General features: G+C 55.3%; 6 protein-coding genes across 6 annotated transcripts; 2 read left to right on the top strand and 4 right to left on the bottom strand.

The window, feature by feature from the left end:
• Positions 1 to 642: 642 nt before the first annotated feature.
• On the top strand, positions 643 to 3,075 carry BU26DRAFT_508243 (kinase-like protein; the record flags this gene model as incomplete). The annotated part of the gene is made up of 1 exon (XM_033827062.1): positions 643 to 3,075. The coding sequence occupies one exon, from the start codon at positions 643 to 645 to the stop codon at positions 3,073 to 3,075; it is 2,433 nt and encodes an 810-aa protein (XP_033680621.1).
• A 1,050-nt stretch (positions 3,076 to 4,125) lies between these two features.
• Positions 4,126 to 5,816, bottom strand: BU26DRAFT_489854 (ammonium transporter; the record flags this gene model as incomplete). Its single annotated transcript, XM_033826035.1, has 4 exons — positions 4,126 to 4,835; positions 4,891 to 5,384; positions 5,441 to 5,550; positions 5,679 to 5,816. 4 exons carry the CDS (start codon positions 5,814 to 5,816, stop codon positions 4,126 to 4,128), a joined length of 1,452 nt encoding a protein of 483 aa, XP_033680620.1.
• A 446-nt stretch (positions 5,817 to 6,262) lies between these two features.
• BU26DRAFT_432822 (DNA glycosylase) lies at positions 6,263 to 7,909 on the bottom strand (the record flags this gene model as incomplete). Its single annotated transcript, XM_033823995.1, has 4 exons — positions 6,263 to 6,624; positions 6,748 to 6,751; positions 6,834 to 7,690; positions 7,801 to 7,909. 4 exons carry the CDS (start codon positions 7,907 to 7,909, stop codon positions 6,263 to 6,265), a joined length of 1,332 nt encoding a protein of 443 aa, XP_033680619.1.
• Positions 7,910 to 9,512: 1,603 nt separating this feature from the next.
• BU26DRAFT_398476 (uncharacterized protein) lies at positions 9,513 to 12,041 on the bottom strand (the record flags this gene model as incomplete). Its single annotated transcript, XM_033822768.1, has 1 exon — positions 9,513 to 12,041. A coding segment is annotated over one exon (2,529 nt), but the record flags the coding sequence as incomplete, so codon positions are not given.
• A 1,661-nt stretch (positions 12,042 to 13,702) lies between these two features.
• Positions 13,703 to 15,260, top strand: BU26DRAFT_71797 (uncharacterized protein). Its single transcript, XM_033836268.1, has 3 exons — positions 13,703 to 14,255; positions 14,318 to 14,759; positions 14,812 to 15,260. The coding sequence occupies exons 1-3, from the start codon at positions 13,848 to 13,850 to the stop codon at positions 14,973 to 14,975; spliced, it is 1,014 nt and encodes a 337-aa protein (XP_033680617.1). The 5' UTR covers positions 13,703 to 13,847; the 3' UTR covers positions 14,976 to 15,260.
• A 312-nt stretch (positions 15,261 to 15,572) lies between these two features.
• BU26DRAFT_522024 (translocation protein) lies at positions 15,573 to 16,932 on the bottom strand. The gene is made up of 3 exons (XM_033829686.1): positions 16,531 to 16,932; positions 15,916 to 16,475; positions 15,573 to 15,839 (listed from the first exon to the last, which is right to left on the bottom strand). The coding sequence occupies exons 1-3, from the start codon at positions 16,886 to 16,888 to the stop codon at positions 15,582 to 15,584; spliced, it is 1,176 nt and encodes a 391-aa protein (XP_033680616.1). The 5' UTR covers positions 16,889 to 16,932; the 3' UTR covers positions 15,573 to 15,581.
• Between the last annotated feature and the right edge of the window lie 640 nt (positions 16,933 to 17,572).

Below are 17,572 nucleotides of genomic sequence, written 5' to 3'. Positions count from 1 at the left end.
ACGCCTCCTAAGATCTTGAGCTTCTTGTCCGTAGGCATCACTGAACCTAAGCAACGTCAGCATGGCACGGTGCATGCGTAGATTTGGGACGACTGAGTAAGAAATTCATTATGTAATCACAGTGTATGACTCCGTCAGATTTCAACATCCCGCCTTGGTCGTTCGCATCATGCGAGTATACTGCATCGCCCAATCCTCAGCATCGCCGCGACCGGGCAAGGCCTCGCGTGTACCAAAGACCAGTAACCCGGATATGGACTACGTAAATCGAAACCGGCGCCCTATGGCCAGCCAGCCGCGCTTCTCGATCGACAAGTTCTACCCCCGAGACTGGAAATGGACGCAACGCTTAGGAACCACGAAGGCAGGAGGGTCTTTCGAACATTGAACGAGTAGGCCAAGGGGGGCACTATAAGTTCGCGCGGATACTGATATAGATGCTCAAGAGCCTGAAGGCTCAGCGCGTGTTGGGGAGATCTTTCAGCCAGCCACCCTCTTGGCAGCCTTGTATCGCCTTGTATCCCCTCCTAAATTCAGGCACCAAGGAGGCTTGAGCAGCTCACGATGAACACTCCCTAGTTCCAGCATACTACCGCTGTCCATGCCGTCACTCGTTCCCGCCTAATCATCACTGGAGCTTCGATGCTCGCTAATATCAAGACGCAGTTCGACTCCGCGCAACGGTGGCTCGCCAGCCAAATCCCGATCCCACAAGACGACCAGCGCTCAATTGAGCGCGAAAGAGCGCGGCAAATTGCCTTAGATGCGGTGAATGCTGCAGAGCGACCATGTTTGAGCTTGGATTATCTGCAGTCGGCGGAACACTTTATCGGATACCTTCGGGCCGCTCAGGAATCTGTCACCGCGAGCATGAACGAACGTAGCCTTAACGATGATGACTTCAAAGACTGGCACACCCTCGCGCGGCTTTATGAACATTTGGGACAGTACTCCGAAGCGCAGAAATGCTACGCTACGGCTCAATTCCTCCTCTCCACAGGGCACCCATCCCACACACGGATCCTTCGCGACTTCGCTCGGTTCCTGGCCGAAACTCGGCACAACCCCGACCTCGCGGAACAAATATGCGATAATATACAATCGTTGGGCATGAATGAGCGGAGAGGAACGGACGATGCGGAGTCCTCTACGTCCGAGGGCAACAGATCTAGCATGTCGGAGGCAGTCGCAGCGGTATCTATTGTGGACGACATGGAAACTCTCAGCCTTGTATTGTGCCAGAAAGAGCGATTCGAGGAAGCACTTACATATATTGACACGGCTAAATTTTACTACCGCAAGGACGGCTCGATATCCGCGAATCTCGCCTTGTGTTGGGCTATCACCTCTACGGGGCTTCAGGACAGGGAAAGGGCCGAAACAGAGTTCTGTCGAGCCTTGATACTTTGCGCCTTGAACCTAGGAAATTGGCACCTAAAGACATTATGCGTGCTGCACGCTTATGCAACGGCTCTCTGGAATTGGGATAGACACGCAGATGCCGCTGCCCTTTTCACGGAATGCTACATTGGACGATACTACAGACTAGGCCCTCATCACAGAAGTACAGAAGAGACATACTCTATGGTGAAGCGCTGTGGGCTTTCACAAGAGCAACGCGACATCCTGCGGATATTCAGGGGATGTTCCACTTATAGGCTCCTACGTTCCCTTGCCTATGAACATATGGAACTATGGACCGTAGCGGACATACTCGGATCTCTGGAGAACAGCGACTTTAGGTTTGCCGAAAGTCTCATTGAACACCATCTCGAACACGCAAACATACTACGGATGAGACCGACCCGCCTTGAAAGTGTCGCTAAGCGGATAGTTCGGTTCAAGAGAGCAATGGCAGCATGCGAATCGAAACTTGGAAGCCACATTGAGGCCGCTACTCGCCTCAAATTCCTTATGCAAGAACCAGGTCCCATTCGGATAAACAACACCATGATGCTGCAATGCAAAATGGATCGTGCAATTTACCTCTCTAGGGGTTCCACACGGGGAGCAAACGACCCAAAGGTCCAGGAATTGAGCCAAAGCGTCTTCTACGAGTCGGATATGCTCCTGGAAAGCTATGAAGAAGAGCGCCACTCTTTGATCTCTGCTTTTAGAACGCACCTCGCAAAGCACAACTTGACGCATTTCGAATGGCACAATTTACCAGAGATCAAAGGTTCGCCATTCGAATTCCGCGCTAATTTGGGACATGGCAACTATGGATGGGTGCAAAGAGTTCGTCTGAAAGGGGTTGAGTATGCACAGAAAATGACCTCTCTGAAGGGTACATACGCTAGTCAAAAGAGGAGACAGACCAAGGAGGAGGTTGGCATCTTGAAGCGCCTTTGTCATCCCCATGTCGTCCAAGTATACTGTACGTTCGAGGAGGGGGATTGCTTTGCGATTGTCATGGAGCCTTTGGCGTCCGGAGATTTGGACCAATTCCTTTCACAACAATCACGCCCTCTCGAGCTATCTCCCCTGATTGAGAAGTGGCTCGGCTGTCTAACAGTCACGCTGGCCTTCATACACGATCATGGCATCAAACACCGCGACATCAAACCAAAAAACATTCTGGTCAACAACGGCCTGGTCCTGTTCTCAGATTTCGGATCAAGCAAGCTCTGCTTGGAAACCGGCATGTCCACCGACGGTCCAGCATACGGACACACGAAGACTTACAGCGCGCCCGAAGTCATCGCCCAGGAGAGAAGGAACGAGTCCGCTGACATATTCTCGCTGGGCTGCGTTTTTACGGAGATGGTTTCGGTGTTGTGTGGAAGGTCCCTTGGCTGCTATGACTCCTTCCGCGGTAGCGTGGAGTACCGGAGGATGCCGTACCATGAGAGCCTCGACCAGGTGGAGGCTTGGTTTACCGATGACGAACACATGCCTGCGTGGGGCGCGAAGATGTACGCTGCGTTCCTCAAGCCCATGCTGGATGCGCGTCCGGAATCTCGCCCGTCGGCACAGGAGACGGCTTTGGCTATACGAGCGCACTTCCAAGCTGAAAAGCTGGCGTCTGAGACGTTCTGCCAGGCCTGCTTTCAGTATTGCTTGGCCGAGGTTTAGACTTAGAACCGTCTCGTTAGGAAGCGAGTAGTCTGATTGAAGCCCTGGAATGGAAACACGCTGTCGCCGAATGCTCTGCCGCAGGGCAGACGGCCGAGGAGACCCCTAGCACAGCACGAAGCAAGACCCACGCGCTTCTGGAAAGATGCGCATCATGCCCACACACTGCTATGCCTAATACGCTAGCGTGCGCCGCCTATGCTTCGTCTAAATGCACCCCTCTACGCGTGCAAAACGGACAGCGCTGAGCCCGGGGAGAAAGAAGTTACGCTATAGAGCAACGCCCACAGCGTCTCTAGCTATCATAACGTTCAGCGAAGAGAGTTCGTATCCGCTGGGACAGCACAGCGCTGCACAAGCAACTTTCGACATTAGTAGGCAGATCCAACCTAAACAAGAGGCTACATACTAAACGTCATAGGCAAGAGGGATGTACGGTAGTCTACCACGAGGTACGGCGGGAGGTAGTGATTGGTGGAATGGGTAGTTTCTCAATGATTACTGGGGTTCTATAGCTTCTGCGTAGATTTGGAAACCGCACAGACCTGTGAAAGGAAAAGCAGGCTTGCCCGCCTTCCCATACAGTCAACCCCCTGGCTCGGCATTCTAGCGTGGTGTAGCAAGTCTCTCGTAAAAGACCAAACGTTGGGACTACCAGCCTGGAAAGCCACACTAGGCTAGAATGCCGAGCCAGGGGGTTGACTGTATTAGCTACTTGAACAGCAGGATACCTGTAACTGTCTATTAGTTCTCTCTTCTTTAGGGGGGAAGACTCATATACCGCTCCCTTTGGCCCACACTCTCGGATGCTGATTGCTAAATGGGAGTAAAGCGGAGGACGAGTAATCATGGCTTCGAAATCTTCAACACAAAGGCATGTTCAAGGATAAAAATATACAATAGCCCAGGCCGCTTCCTACTCTACCCTATTGCCAGCCTCGCCCACCCGCCAAAAAAAGAGCCCTCGCAACCAAACAAATCTCCCCCCGGAATAGAACTCTAACCCCAACAAAGCCGCCAAGCGAAAATCCTACATCTCGAATAGCTTCTTCAATCACGCTTCTCCGGCACAACAGGCACCTCATGACTGCTAGCGGGTCCACTCACGACCGGACTCCTGCTCATGCCAGGCGTCGCGGCGCCAAACCCACTCAGCACCATCATCTCGCCATCGGGATCCGCTTCATGCAGATACTTGCAATCCAGTCCGCGGAGCTCATCCTCCTCGCTCGCCCTGATATGCAAGCCCGGGATCTTATTGATAACAAACAGCAAGATGATGCTGATGACGAAGCTCCACAGCGCGCACGTGCATGCCGCGGCGAGCTGGTAGCCCATCTGCTTCCAGTTGTGGTTCCACCAGCCGCCCTCGTAGGTGTTGAGGATGCCGTCGAGGGCGGGGACGAATTTTGCGGCGAAGAAGCCCGTCATGATGTCGCCGACGAAGCCGCCGACGCCGTGGATGGCGAAGATGTCGAGCCCGTCGTCGGCGCCGATGTGGTGCTTGTACTTGACGGTGAAGAAGGAGCACATGGAGGTCAGGGCGCCGATGAGGCTGGCCACGTAGACGGGCACGAAGCCCGCCGCGGGCGTGATGCCGACCAGCCCGCTGATGATGCCGGAGCAGAAGCCGATGATGCTGAACTTCTTGCTGAAGAGATACTCGAGCAGGACCCAGGAGATGCCGCCGCCGCAGGCGGCGAGGTTCGTGTTGACGACGACGTAGATGGAGCGGATGGAGAGGTTGGCCGTGGAGGCGCCTAGACTGGTGTTAGCAGACTACGACTGAGCGGGAGGGGGGAAGAGGAGGCGTACCGTTGAACGCGTACCATCCGAACCAGATCAAGACTGTACCCAGGCCGGCGAGGAATGGGTTGTGCGGCTTGAAATGCGGCACCTTGTGGTGCAGAGACTCGTTATGTGGGTCCTTGCGATGGCCCAGCATAATCGCCCAAGCCAGCGCCGAAAAGCCCGAAGCAATATGCACAGGTCCCGAGCCGGCAAAATCGTACACGCCGAGCTTGTAGAGCCAGCCGTTGGGGTTCCATTCAAAGTATGCGAGGACGTAATAGACGAAGGTCGTCCAACAGAGCAGGAAAAGCATGGAGGGCCACAAGCGCCCGCGCTCCAGCATTGCGCCTGCTAAGATCATAGCCGTGCATGTTACAAATGTGAAGCCAAACGCTGCATAGAGGATGTCTGGGATGTCGGTGTTGGCGAGGGATGGATAGGCTAGGACGTTGTGGAGACCGGCTAGGGAGAGGTCTCCAAGGAAGGGACCGGTCGTGTGTGATTGATATAGAGAGTATCTGGGGCGCGATTTAGAGTGCGTTTTCCAGGAAATTTCCGGTCTGCTGAGGCTTACCCATAGACCCAAAATTGTATTCCCACAGCGCAAGCACAGAAGAGGGATTGGAAGATCATAGTCAACGCAGCCTTTCTCCTATGCATTCCGGCGTAAAGGAAGCCGATGGCCTTGGTTTCAAAGTTAGGTTTAGGAGCTGATAAACGACGTTGGCAGCTTTCATACCGGAGTGATTTGCCTATGTTTTGTTAGTGATGATCATGTAGACCTGTCGATCAGGGACTCACCAGCAGAGAACCGTGGACACCAGCATCCAACACAAGTCACCCTTGTCGTACGGCGCATTCAGATCCTGCGTAAACACGTCGCCGCCGGTAGGCGTAATGCTGTAGTCCGGCCATTCGGTGATGGGAGTAGGAGCAGGAACTTCCGCCATCTTCGTGTCGTCTCAGAAGCCACAAACTCGATAGAACAAACGCGTCTTTCGTTGATCGCGAAACTTCCAGGAATCCGCGCACATGGCAACCTGACGCGCAGTTATATCCCGTCGCCTTCAAGGTTCCCACGCGTCGACCCGGGCCCTCGGTCGAACATGGTACAACAGATAGGAGAGCTCGTAACGCAGCCAATTGATCCCAGCACGCGTGTCCTCGGTGTGATGTCGACAGGATACTTTTCACGGTTCCGGCAAAGCGTGCAGAAAGTCCAAGCTCGTTATCTCTCGGCTTCCCGCGATTCTGGGGCGGAGTGGGCACGTTCTAAGGATATGCCAAGATGGCGGGGCGGAAGCCAAGTTGGCAGCGTACTTGGCGAGAGATAACGACGGCCGCTTACGTCGTTCGTGGGGATACGTACCCGTAGGCGTGGTGTTGGAGAGGTCGTTCAGCGTGCTTTTTGGAGAAGGTCCCAGCATTTGCGCATGCCGGTTGAGAGGGTTTGGTTGTCCATGGCGTCGGTATCGATCCACCTGCGCGCTGGCGGACCTGCGATCGCACAGTCGGACGCTTCAGCCTTATCCGCTACGATCCGAAATAAATGCACATGCATGGTCAGCCTGAGGTGAGTGAAGACGTGGACTAGCGAATCAAGCTCGGCGACATGTTTCGCCATGCCCATATCAATGTGTCCCGCTTCCAAACCTGATATGAATTTCTTCGCCGAGGTCTTCCGATGAATGGCTGAGTTCTTCGACGTCGGAAGAGGGCCTTCTGGAAATTGCCACAGCGATGCGAGTAGTCCTGCGGCTTCGATTTAGTCTCAAACTTCGGGTAGTATTGACGAGACACTCACCTTTGGCTGGTCTCTGTTCAATGAGCCACTTGCTGTTCTCTCCACGCACTCGGAGCTCGATGATACACACAACGCACTCCTCTTCAGCAGCCTTCTTTTTGGCGACCTTTTTGGGGAAGAGCGAGCAATAGGCGCTTATCGACCTATCATCTGGTGATGCAACCGCGGGAGCTTTCCTCTTTCCGGCCCCGTTGTGTGTTTCTTCATCGGCAGTTTCATCGTTTTCGGTGTCGGCTTTGAGGTCACCACTTGGCGTAATGACTCCGAAGTAATGTGATATCGTGTTCGTAGGCTTCGCTCCCCGCTTCCTCTTCTTTGCGGTTCCCTCAGCTTCGACGAGTCCTTCGGGCTCTTTGGGGGCGGTTACCAACTCTTCTGTATCCAACTGCTCGCAGAGCGAGCAAGCATCTTCGATGTCGGGTATCCCGGTAGTAACATCTTTCTTCTCCGCAAGAGCCTGGCCCTCTGCATATGCCCTGCATGTCTTCTGAACCGGGCATTCTCCGCACTTCGGCCGGGGCGTACATATGGTCGAACCAAGCTCCATCATTGCCTGGTTCCAATTTCCGGGTACCGCACCTCGCTGCGTTTCTGGAAATCCAGAAACATGCTTGACCAACTGGTCAGCTACTTCCCACAGTAGGTCATTCGCCTTCTTATCCTTGACATTAACATACAGCCCGAGTTGTCTGCTCAGCACCCTGGCCACATTGCCATCAAGCACGGGCTCAGGCTCTCCGAATGCGATACTAGAGATCGCGCCCGCAGTATATCGCCCAATACCGGGAAACTCCTGAAGCTCTTCGATCTTGCACGGGATAGTACAAGCTCCGGAGTTCTGGGAAACCATAGCCTGAGCGCCTTGATGAAGACGCGTTGCACGGGAGTAATAACCTAGGCCCTTCCAGACAGCGAGGATCTGATCATGATTGGCTTTCGCGAGGTCCTGGATAGTTGGCCATTTGGAGATCCAGGCCTTGAAGTAGGGAATCACGGTGGAGACGCGGGTTTGCTGAAGCACTGAAGAAGAGTTAGCGTGGGTTGCACGTGATGGCGCGTTTCCGTGGTCTAGATGGCGAAAGCACCAATCCACTTTGTGGACCGAACAATTGAGAAGATGTGGTACTCACTGACTTCAGAAACCCAAACCTCATACGCTCTCCTCGCTACCGCCTTCCTCAACTCTTCCTCGCTCCCCTCAAACTTCCCAGGATCAATCCACTTCTTGCGCCACGGCATACTCCTCTCCTCTTCGACGCCTTCAAACCATTGCAGCAATGCTTTCGAGCTCCCTGCATTACCAAGCAGCAGAGGCCAGTGATAGGAAGACGCGTGTATACGCGCGGGAGGTATTACTGTGAGATGGGGTGTTGTTGGCTTCGAAATGGGAGCTGGGTTTGCTGATGCCGGTTTAGATTTGCGAGGGGCTGTTGGCGGTTTCTTGCGCGGGGGCATGATGTGTGTGAGGATATCGATGTTTACCTATGTATGATCGGAGGTATGATGTTGATGACAAGTGGGATGAGGGTGCGAAGTCGTGACGGGATGGAGGTGTTTCGATTGCACTAATCTCTTTCCGTATTGGTGCATCCACCAATCAAAGCAGAACGATCTATTCACTCCACACAAAAGAGCATCACAATCGATAGAACGACGTGCGCAACAGCTACCCTAGAGGCCTTCGCGGGTGCGTACAATGGACGAGCCAATCTTACTTACTTGTCCGGCGAGTCCTTAGATCCGGAGAATTCCCTACCGCAAGAGCGGACACCTCGAAAAACACCCGCTCGCGCCGGCGTCGCGCTGGCGCAAACCTTCCGCCAGCCCAGCAAAAGCTTAGTCCAACGGCTGTACGTCAACTCCGGAAGCTAATCAGGCGCTTCTATAACAACGGCCGAAGTTAATATAAACCGTACACCGTCGCAAGAACAACCGGATAACCAACGGGCTCTGAGCTCCTGCTCTCGTATACACGAGCTTCAGCGGTCACAAGGCACGTCAGCGTGCTTAGGAAGTTTTCTATGTTCATGCATTTACCCTCCTTGCACCAAAAATGCTCGCAGCCCACTTTTCTTCCTTGCTTTGGTATTCGAACCATGTCGCATGAGAATGGTAGACGCATTTCGTTGGGAACGTTGTGCGCATGAAGTTGGCGTACTGCACGGTAATAGAGCGCTCATCTAGCAGGGAAAAAAGTAGCGCAAAGCGAACGTCCCCATGCACTTAACACTTGATCTTATCATACTTAATAACTATATACTATAGCCCTATCTTATACAGTGATTGATTGATTGCGCATGCGTCCGCGCGTGTGTGCGCATTCCCTCATCACGAGACCCTTACCCCACCTAGCCCAACCCAACCGAGACACCGAAATCGCGGATGATATGATCACCGCTGAGGAGGCGGAATCGGAAGTATACCCCAAGCACAGTGATCGAAACCGTGCTCTGAGTCACAATAGCGCAGCCCAGCTCAGCGACGAAAGGAAAAATACTGGTAAGCTCCAAACTCTGCGCGGTAATATCGGCCGTTGTCCATAGACAGCATAAGAACGTCAAGATAATAATAGTAGTACAGTGAAAGAAAAGAAAGCGGGGGATATCGACAACGACAGAAGCCTCTAAACGAGGCCAGGTATCATAGGAAAATGGCAAAAAAATGATGGAAAGCAGACAGAGACGTTAACACATGACAACCCACTGATACCGATTCTGGATATCCCTTCTTAACCTTAAACCTAACGCCGTGAGCTGCACTTTTAGTGATGAGTAGAGCAAAAGGAAACAGTGTAGAGAGAGTGAGTTTTGAATCACACCGCGACAGCTCTTGGTGGAGCAACCGGAGGTGGAGGCGGTAGGGGCATGTCTGGTGGAGGAGCGGGCGGAGGAAGTCCAATGACCGGCATACTTCGTCGTGGACCCACGCCCTTTGGAGGGGAGGTTTGTTGCGGGTGCTGGCTCAGAGCAGTCATGCTCGGGCTCTGCCGCAAGTTCGAGGTAGGCACTACCGACGCCCTCTTGCCAGGGACGAAAGACGGCGTGCTGGAATAGCGAACGGGTCGAGACGATGAGAGGAAAGGGGCATGGTCAGAGCGGATCTGGACTGACGTCGGACGACGCAGCTGCTGGGATGAGGAGTTGCTACTTTGGAACGTGTTCGTAGGCTGAGATTGGGGGAGCATGTTTGCCGCAGCAGAGGGAGGCCTAGTGGGGGCGGTCACGGAGCGATTGACGACAATATTGAGAGGGAGAGGCGTGGGTCCCGCAGGCATAAGGGAAGACTGGCGTCGTGGAACGACAAGGGATCCGTCAGCATTCTGTGTCTGCGGTCGCACTGGGAAAGGTCGCAGGAAAGGTTTTGGTGTCGCTGATATGCGGCGCTCCGCGCGGCTCGATAGGGCTGCAGCGGTGGGAAGACTTCCAATGGTAGACTGGGGTCGACCAGGGGGATAAGGAGCTGGATCCCGCGGTGGCGGCGAAATTGTGTCTCTCCTTGAAGGCGGAGCGCTTGAGCTTCTCGTGCTGTACCTTGCCGGAAGTGGGGTTTGAATTTGGGGTTGAACATCAGTGCTAAGTCGTACATTATTAGCAGGGTGGGGGTCGACGGATGCTGATGTATACGTTGAGACTTTCAAATTCAGTTCCAGTTTCCCCGGTTCTCGGAGGGTAGGGGATGTCGGCCCGTAAATAGAGTGACGTTGTGGTGTTGATGGTGTGCCGGCGGATAGAGCGCTGTCCTCATTGGTGATGGGGAGGGGTTGCATGGATCTTCGACGAGTCGTGGTGTTGCCCGGGTTCATGTGAAACGACCTGAGGGACGTTGCGCTTCGGAGCGGCTCTGCATCTGCAGGGGAGAAACCTTCCTTGAGTGGCGAGGTTGGGGCTGGTGACGACGTCCGCGACGTATTCCTAGTCCCGGGACCGGATACTGATGTTGCTGTGGATACGTACGAGAAGCGCGAACGCTCTCGGAGCTGGTCCAACTGAATTTGCTCGTGAGAAATCGCAGTCGTTGCAATAGAAGATACTTCGACGGATCTGCGTTTCGTGCTGTGCCTTGCGGAGTGCAAGCTCGTAGTATCTGCAATGCTTATTGTCTTTTCGCTCCGGTCCCCTTCCCAGTCTGAGGCGACAATTTTGGGTGAATCTGAATATTGAGACTGAAGGGGGGAGTCGATCGGCGTCATTTTACTTATGCGGTTCGGGTCGCGCTGAACGAGGTATCGATGAATAGGTTGCTCTGGTGTTTTCTTCTCCTGTGGCTCGTCGATAGAAGATGACGTCCTTATCGATTCGTCGCTTGCCTTCATTCCTCCAAGATGCTCAATCTCCCTTCGCACTGCCGTCATCCATGTCTCCATCTCTTCCGCGCTTTCCAGCACAAGAAGAAAGCTGGTCGCCTGCCTCCTCGCGCTATTCCCCTGCAGCCGTAGCCTAGAGAGGAGGGAGTTCTTTGGTCCGACGGAAACAGTACCATCTTCCTTGGCGCTCTGTGAAATTTGCAACACCCAGTGTTTGCCAGGAATCAAGTCGCAAGCAAATGCTGCAGATTCTTTTCCGAGCTTGAGAACCTTCTCCGGAAGCCGATCAAACGGACCGTCGCCAGCATACTGCAGCACATATCCAGAAGTAACTAGCACGTATACTTTGTTGGTCAGCTGCGGGGTTGAGTGCAGAACGGAATTCAGGCGCCGATGGTTCTTTTCCAGTTTTTTGTGCTCTGATGCATTCTCCAGTGTCGCAGCTAGATCGCGATGGCTGTCCATTCTTTCTCGGAGCATCTCAGCCTGCCGCCTCTGGCTTTGTGTCCTTAGCAATACGTCTGGAGAGAACACGCATGCTTGCACGGTTGCATATTTGATCGACTGTGGATAGGCTTGGAATAGCGGAGGTGGCTCCCAGTGCTCGTTGGCCGGAGGTCTCTTCACATTTGACGGTTTGATGGACATAGGTCGCAGCATCTGGCTGGATCGCATTCGTTGAACTTGCTGAATCGGCGGGGGAGGATTGTGGCGTAGGGATGACTTGGGAGGCGATACTGGCCGCTTCGGAGGTTGCTGTGGCTGCATTGGAATTGCTAGGCCCACCTCGGTATGTCCTCTCGCCTTTTCCACTTTTGGCTTGCTGAAGAGGTTGAAGAGTGACATCTTGGAGGCGGTGCGCTCGAGTTTCGGTGCGGGTTTGCTAGTTGCGGGGTTCGCGGGAGCGGGAGCGGGCGCTGACTGGGCGACCTGTTCGAGGAGGTTGGCGCTGGACCGGTTGCGCCGCCAGCGAGATGTTGAAGAGTTGTCATGAACGAGGTTGCGGAGGCTGTGGCCTGGATTCAGCCTGGATTTGTCGTCGGGAGCCATGGCGTCTATAGCCGTATATGGGTGGCGTCGATGATCAATACATGAACGTGTCCTATGCAACGAGAGCCGGTGATGATGGATAGATAGATTGGGCGCAATACGCAGAAGGCGGGACGTGTGCAATAGGTCAGGTGAAGGTAATTCTAGGATCGCTTGTCGAAAGTGCCGCAAATTGTTAGATTACGACGAAGCCTAAGGATCGTGTTGACAAGGAATTAGAGGCTCCTATAGCCGGGCAATGGGTTGGTGCGAGGGAACAGAAGGGAGTGACTGTTGGTTACGGGCGCTTTAGCAGCAGTGCGGCGGCAGATTGTGTTACGCCCGGGTCCCAATGGAGCAGTAGAGGCAATGGAGAATTTGCAAAGCAGACTTTGAAGGAGCGTGGTAGCCGGCGGGGCTGTAGCAGGAAGGAGAAACCAATATCAAACGAGCGTACTGGACATGAGTCCGCAAAGAAGGGGTTCCGCTGCAGATATGCGCGTAGGGAGAAAGAAGGAGAAGAGACTGAAACGCGTGGAGAAACGACGACTGGAGGATGGGTGACGCGAGCGAGCGTTGGATGCCCCCCTCGGGATGAGCCCTAATCATGGGCTATCCGCAGGGGAGGTTCCCAGTCTTCCGCCCGTGTGATTTGGGAGTGCTCGGACACGGGGGCGGCCCCTATTCTGAGGCCAAGGTGGCTAAAGAGGTGATGGCGGCGCGCCCCTGTCACACTAGGACCGATTGATTGCTCGCGAAATCGCCGAGCGGCGGGGGGCTATCAGACTATCGCCCGTGGCGGTTTTGGCCGTGTCTGACGACCGCAACGGCGGCCTCTCGCAGAGCCGGCGGCGCGCAGCAGGCTTCTTCGCTGCATCTGAGCGGGCGCCGCGGCGTCGAGAGCGCGCTCTTGGTTGCCGAGGAGGCTCGATGGAGAGGGCGGATTCCTGGCTGAGTCGGGCGCTGTGGTGCGAGTAATCGTGGCTGATCCTGCTCGAGGTCGGTGGTGAGGATGTCTCTAATGAGCGGAGGCAGGCGGCCAAATGAGGCATCAAGCGATGTGATCTTCGGCAGGAACGACTCTCCGGCGCACTGTGATTGCAAGGGGCACGCCGGAGGGCTGCATATCAGCTGCGAACGCGTCCGCGCCATGGTCGTCGGCTTTCCATTCCACAGCCCGCGCGGTGGTCCGTCAACGGCCATGCGGTCTGCACTCGCAGTGTAACAGAGCGAGCTCTGCGCGCGGGGTCTGCGCACCGCAGCCACGCCATGGGTAGCAATGCCATATGGACTGCCGACAGACACGGCAAAGGACTGTTCACGCGTCGCGCGCTGCAGCCTTGGGCGCCGACCGAGGGTGAAGGCACATCCCAATGTGCGTCTGCACGGACTGCGAGCCGTTCACACGGCACCTGGGGGATCACACTGCTCTCGCACCATGCACTGTGCTCGAGAGGGCATCGGCCACCGCCGCGGGGCACCTCCCCAAAACACGCTTCAACGCGCGGAGGGCAAAGATACAGGTGGACTACGCGAGAGTAAACAAGAGAGGAGCGAGGCGCCGTAGAGGTGCGATTATTGGCGCGTCGACGTCGTTTGCTGTTCCTGCACCGTAGGGCAACGCTCTGGGCGCGCCACGGGCCTTCTTTGATCCCGCACCGCCATACCCCGCCGCGCCCGCCTCTAAGCGGCGCTGTCTCTCCACCGCAACGCAACGACACGAGACTTTTGGCTCTTCTCCAGGTCACACTCTCCGCAGCATCGCCTGTGCAACCGCCCGGGCGCCGCCTGCGTTCTTTATCTTGCCCCGTCCCTTTATCTACGCCGTTGAGGCCGCTCCCACCAATGCCGCCAGACCTGAATTCGCTTCCTCCGTCCCCCTCACCTTCGACTACACCCCTCCAGACGCGCGTGTCCGTCAACGACCAGACGCGCACCATGTCGCAGTCGCCTCCAGCTTCGCACACACCCCCGCACTCGCTAGCGGCCGCCGCTACTTTGAACGCCGGCCTGCAGAACGAGGATCGAAGGACGTCCGCCGGCGGTATGCGCAGGGACGTCGAGCGCGTGCGAAGGAGATCAAGCATACGCATGAACCTCACCATCAACGACCCAAGCCTACCAGCACCGGGCGAGCTGCAAAGTCCCTCAGCACGCACTCGAGGCCCGTGGCCCCACTCTCCCCATCACGAGCGTACACCCAGCCTGGGTGAATTGCACCAGGAGCTGGAATACGAACAGGAGGGTCAAGTGGTATGCACAGCATCTGCATGACGTTACGCGTTGTGGACTGACAATGACTAACCGCCCTGCAGAACAGACTGCTCAACATGATACGTCAGCAGCAGGCCCAGATCCAGCAACTGCAGAACAACCACCAACCCTCTGCTTCCGCCGTTGACGACAGTACACCGACATCGGAGCGCTCCATGTCACTAGCCCAGCCCAACCAGCCTTCTCAAACTATTGTCTCTCCAATCCCCAGCGCCCCTCATCCACGCTCGCGCTCGCCGTACGCCTTGAACCACGGCAGCCTCAGCCGTCACTCCTCCATGGCAGACCGCTCTCGGGGCAGTAGCCACACGGGCTCTCCCGCCCTTCGACCCTCGTCAGGTCATGGGCTCACACCGCACGAGAGCAACGAGCTCCTCCCTGGATCTGCGGTGCCAGCCCGCGACGAGAGCGCGTTCTACCAAGCAGAGACCCAGATGTTGACGCGGGAGAACCAGATGCTTAAGCTGAGAATACGTGAGCTGGGTAAGCACTTCCCCTAGGATGTACTATCCTGCCCTATGCTGACGGAAAACAGAGAGGCAGCTGTCAGAGCTCAATCCCAACAGCCCAATCACCCACTCCCCGATCATGGCATCAAACCTGCACACCAGCCCACCCATCAGCCGCCGTGGCACCCTAGCCCACTTCGAGCATCACAATCAGCACCCGGAGGCTTCAAGCTCCGGAAACCCTAACTAGGGCCCATTCGTTCTCTCTTCAACAGCATTCGGTCAAGGCGTTTAAGGCATACATGCGAGTTCTTCAAGCAACAGGCGTTTATGCATAGGAAAGGCAGTTTATGGAGAATTCGGAACTGGCGTTTGAAATATGATTATGGACACGGAGGCTGCCCGCGTGGCGTTTACTTCGGACTACTCTAGTCACGGTTGTGTTCCTTTCGACGCTTGCGAGGTGTTTTTTGCGGGCTCGGCGTCCACGGTAGAGCAAAGCGTCCGATACTTTGTCCGCGGATTTGTGGTGGCTTGAAGGTCTTTCTCGGTACCCTACAAGCAAATTGCTTTCTTTCGAAGCAAATGCAAAAGAATAGTTGAGGATATGGTCGGCGAGGCAGAAGCAACGGCGTGCATGTCGGGGAGGTCCGTTGAGAATTAATGTATGCACACGAAAGTATAATGACGGAAGAGTCTCAAATCACCCCAGTCTCATATCGCCCCGGCTTGGCCTTTTTCCCTACACCGCGCATATCCCTTCCGATATTCGCCGAAACGCCTGCCAACGAATGCCGCCAAGAATGAGGGAAGACCGCTGGAAATGGAGAAAATATACTACACACCACTTCGGCACCTACTCGTCGTCATCTGCCTCCTCCACTGTAGCGCGCTGCGGGCGGTGTGTAACGGCGCCGGACGATGATGCGGCTTCGGATCCTGTTGGCTTCGGAGCTGAATCGACGTTTGTGGCTGGAGTCGCAGGCTCGGGAGTGGGAGATACGCCGCCCTTCTTGGTTTTCGCGGGTTTGCCGTTGGCAGCTGCTTTTGCTGCCGCTTTGGCTGCCTTCTTTTCTTTCTTTGCGCGCTTCTTGTTTTTGATATCTTCCGCTGTCTGGGAAAACGTTAGTACCACAGGAAACTTGGTGGAAACCAGGGGAAGAAATAAGGAGATGAAGGGGGAAACAGACCTCTTGCCATGCCCATACTGGCCGGAAGGAGTCGAAGAAGCCAACGTCCTCGAAGAGATTCGGATACAGCCACAACCCGGGCGGGGCTGCGAACATGGTGATAATGAAGAGGATCAACCGGAAGATAGCCATGGCGAAGAACAACCCAATGAGCCCTAGCATGCCCATGCTAAGGTACCACACACCCTGCCTCAGGAACAGCGGCCACAGCGGGAACAGAACCACTGCAATGACCGCTACCAGTGCGCCGACCGCATACAGCTTCTGCTTCCACTGTGAGCCCTCGTATAGCCAGATGTAGTAGCAATCGTCGTTGGCTTCCTGGTGCTGCTCGATTCGGACGGTCCAAAGACCCTTGACGCGCTTCGGCTTCGCATGGTTGTGGCCTTCGTGGCCTTGCTCGGGGTCTACTTTGGAGACGCGGAGGGCGAGGAGGGAGAGCGGGAGCAGCTTGAAGGTATTCTCGGCGGAGGGGCGGTCATGGACTTCGGGAAGGATGGAGTTCCTGGAGCGTGCTTTCTGGTACGCGGGGGACATCAGGGCGCGGATGGCTCGCTTGACTATCCTATTGTCAGTCCGTGGTTCTATATATCCCTTTGAAGAATGGTGTCCCACCTCTAAACATCTCCTTGCGCTTCTCATCGTGAATGACCGTCCGCGGCTTCAGCTCCTGCGACTTCAAGAAGTTGGCGACAGCGAGGGCTTCTGGCTTCGGGGGCCCCGGCTGAATGGGTTGCTGCTGCTGGCCTTGCTGTTGTTGCTGTTGCGCGCGCATCTGGGCTTGGTGTTGCTGCATCGCTTGTTGTTTGAGTTTGTTGATGTATTCGGGGACCGTCATTCCGTTTTTTTCTGCCTCGGCGGCGAGCTGGCGCTGCATCATCGCTATTTGCTCGGGCGTGGGCTGTTGCCCGGGCTGCGGCGGTCCTTGGGACATTCCCTGCGGAGGGCCCATGGGCTGGCCTTGCGGGTTCATTGTGTGAAAGGGAGATCCGCGAAACTGGCGGGTAGGAATGGCGGTGAGGGCCTAGATGTGTGCTCCTAAGTACCGATTAGAGTCCAATCCTCAATAGATCCTGATGGTGGTGAACGACGAGTGAATACGTTTCTTGTTCGGAAATCTGGTGAAGCCACATCGCCAGCAATACCCAAGCCTCCGAAGGAGGAACAAAGTTAGACCGCGACCGCGCCAAGCACAGTCACGTGACAGGCAATAAGCGACCTGAAAATCTTCCACATCGTTCATCTTGTACCTGCGACCTCACAAGAATCTTCCCATTCCAAGTTCCCCCGGCACGCAAGCTTGCCGCGGTGATGAAAGGATTTTGGCGTCTTCTACACCGCCATGGCGTCAATAGTAAGCCATCTCCACACTATTCTCAGCTCACCGGGCTGACGTGAACAGCAGGCCTTTGTCCCCCGCCGAGGCTCGCTCCTTTGAAGTTATTGTCGCAAACGCAGAAGATCATCTTTGTTCGTATGCACGCCTCATTGTGGCTGCAGTCTAGAGCCGCCGGATCATCACTTGTCCTGCGGCAAGGCGTGCGGTGGCCTCGACATCTGGCAGAGGCATCCTGCTCTCCTGGACTAATGCTGTGTTACTCACGTACAAGGCGAGCAGCAAACTTCCAACATGAAGCAAATTTTATTCTCCAATCGA

Source organism: Trematosphaeria pertusa (assembly GCF_010094035.1).
Source record: "Trematosphaeria pertusa strain CBS 122368 unplaced genomic scaffold BU26scaffold_12, whole genome shotgun sequence".
Lineage (NCBI taxonomy): Eukaryota > Fungi > Ascomycota > Dothideomycetes > Pleosporales > Trematosphaeriaceae > Trematosphaeria > Trematosphaeria pertusa.
Note: the sequence above shows the minus strand (reverse complement) of the source record. Positions and strands in the feature narration are given on the sequence as shown.

What these genes read in the sequence shown, in the direction of transcription:
- BU26DRAFT_71797 (XM_033836268.1), top strand. Translation starts at nt 13,848, where the DNA reads ATGCCGCCAGACCTGAATTCGCTTCCTCCGTCCCCCTCACCTTCGACT. An exon ending in ACGAACAGGAGGGTCAAGTG is followed by an intron (nt 14,256 to 14,317) that starts GTATGCACAGCA and finishes ACCGCCCTGCAG; the next exon opens with AACAGACTGCTCAACATGAT. An exon ending in GCTGAGAATACGTGAGCTGG is followed by an intron (nt 14,760 to 14,811) that starts GTAAGCACTTCC and finishes GACGGAAAACAG; the next exon opens with AGAGGCAGCTGTCAGAGCTC.
- BU26DRAFT_522024 (XM_033829686.1), bottom strand. Translation starts at nt 16,888, where the DNA reads ATGAACCCGCAAGGCCAGCCCATGGGCCCTCCGCAGGGAATGTCCCAA. An exon ending in GCGCAAGGAGATGTTTAGAG is followed by an intron (nt 16,476 to 16,530) that starts GTGGGACACCAT and finishes ACAATAGGATAG; the next exon opens with TCAAGCGAGCCATCCGCGCC. An exon ending in CAGTATGGGCATGGCAAGAG is followed by an intron (nt 15,840 to 15,915) that starts GTCTGTTTCCCC and finishes ACGTTTTCCCAG; the next exon opens with ACAGCGGAAGATATCAAAAA.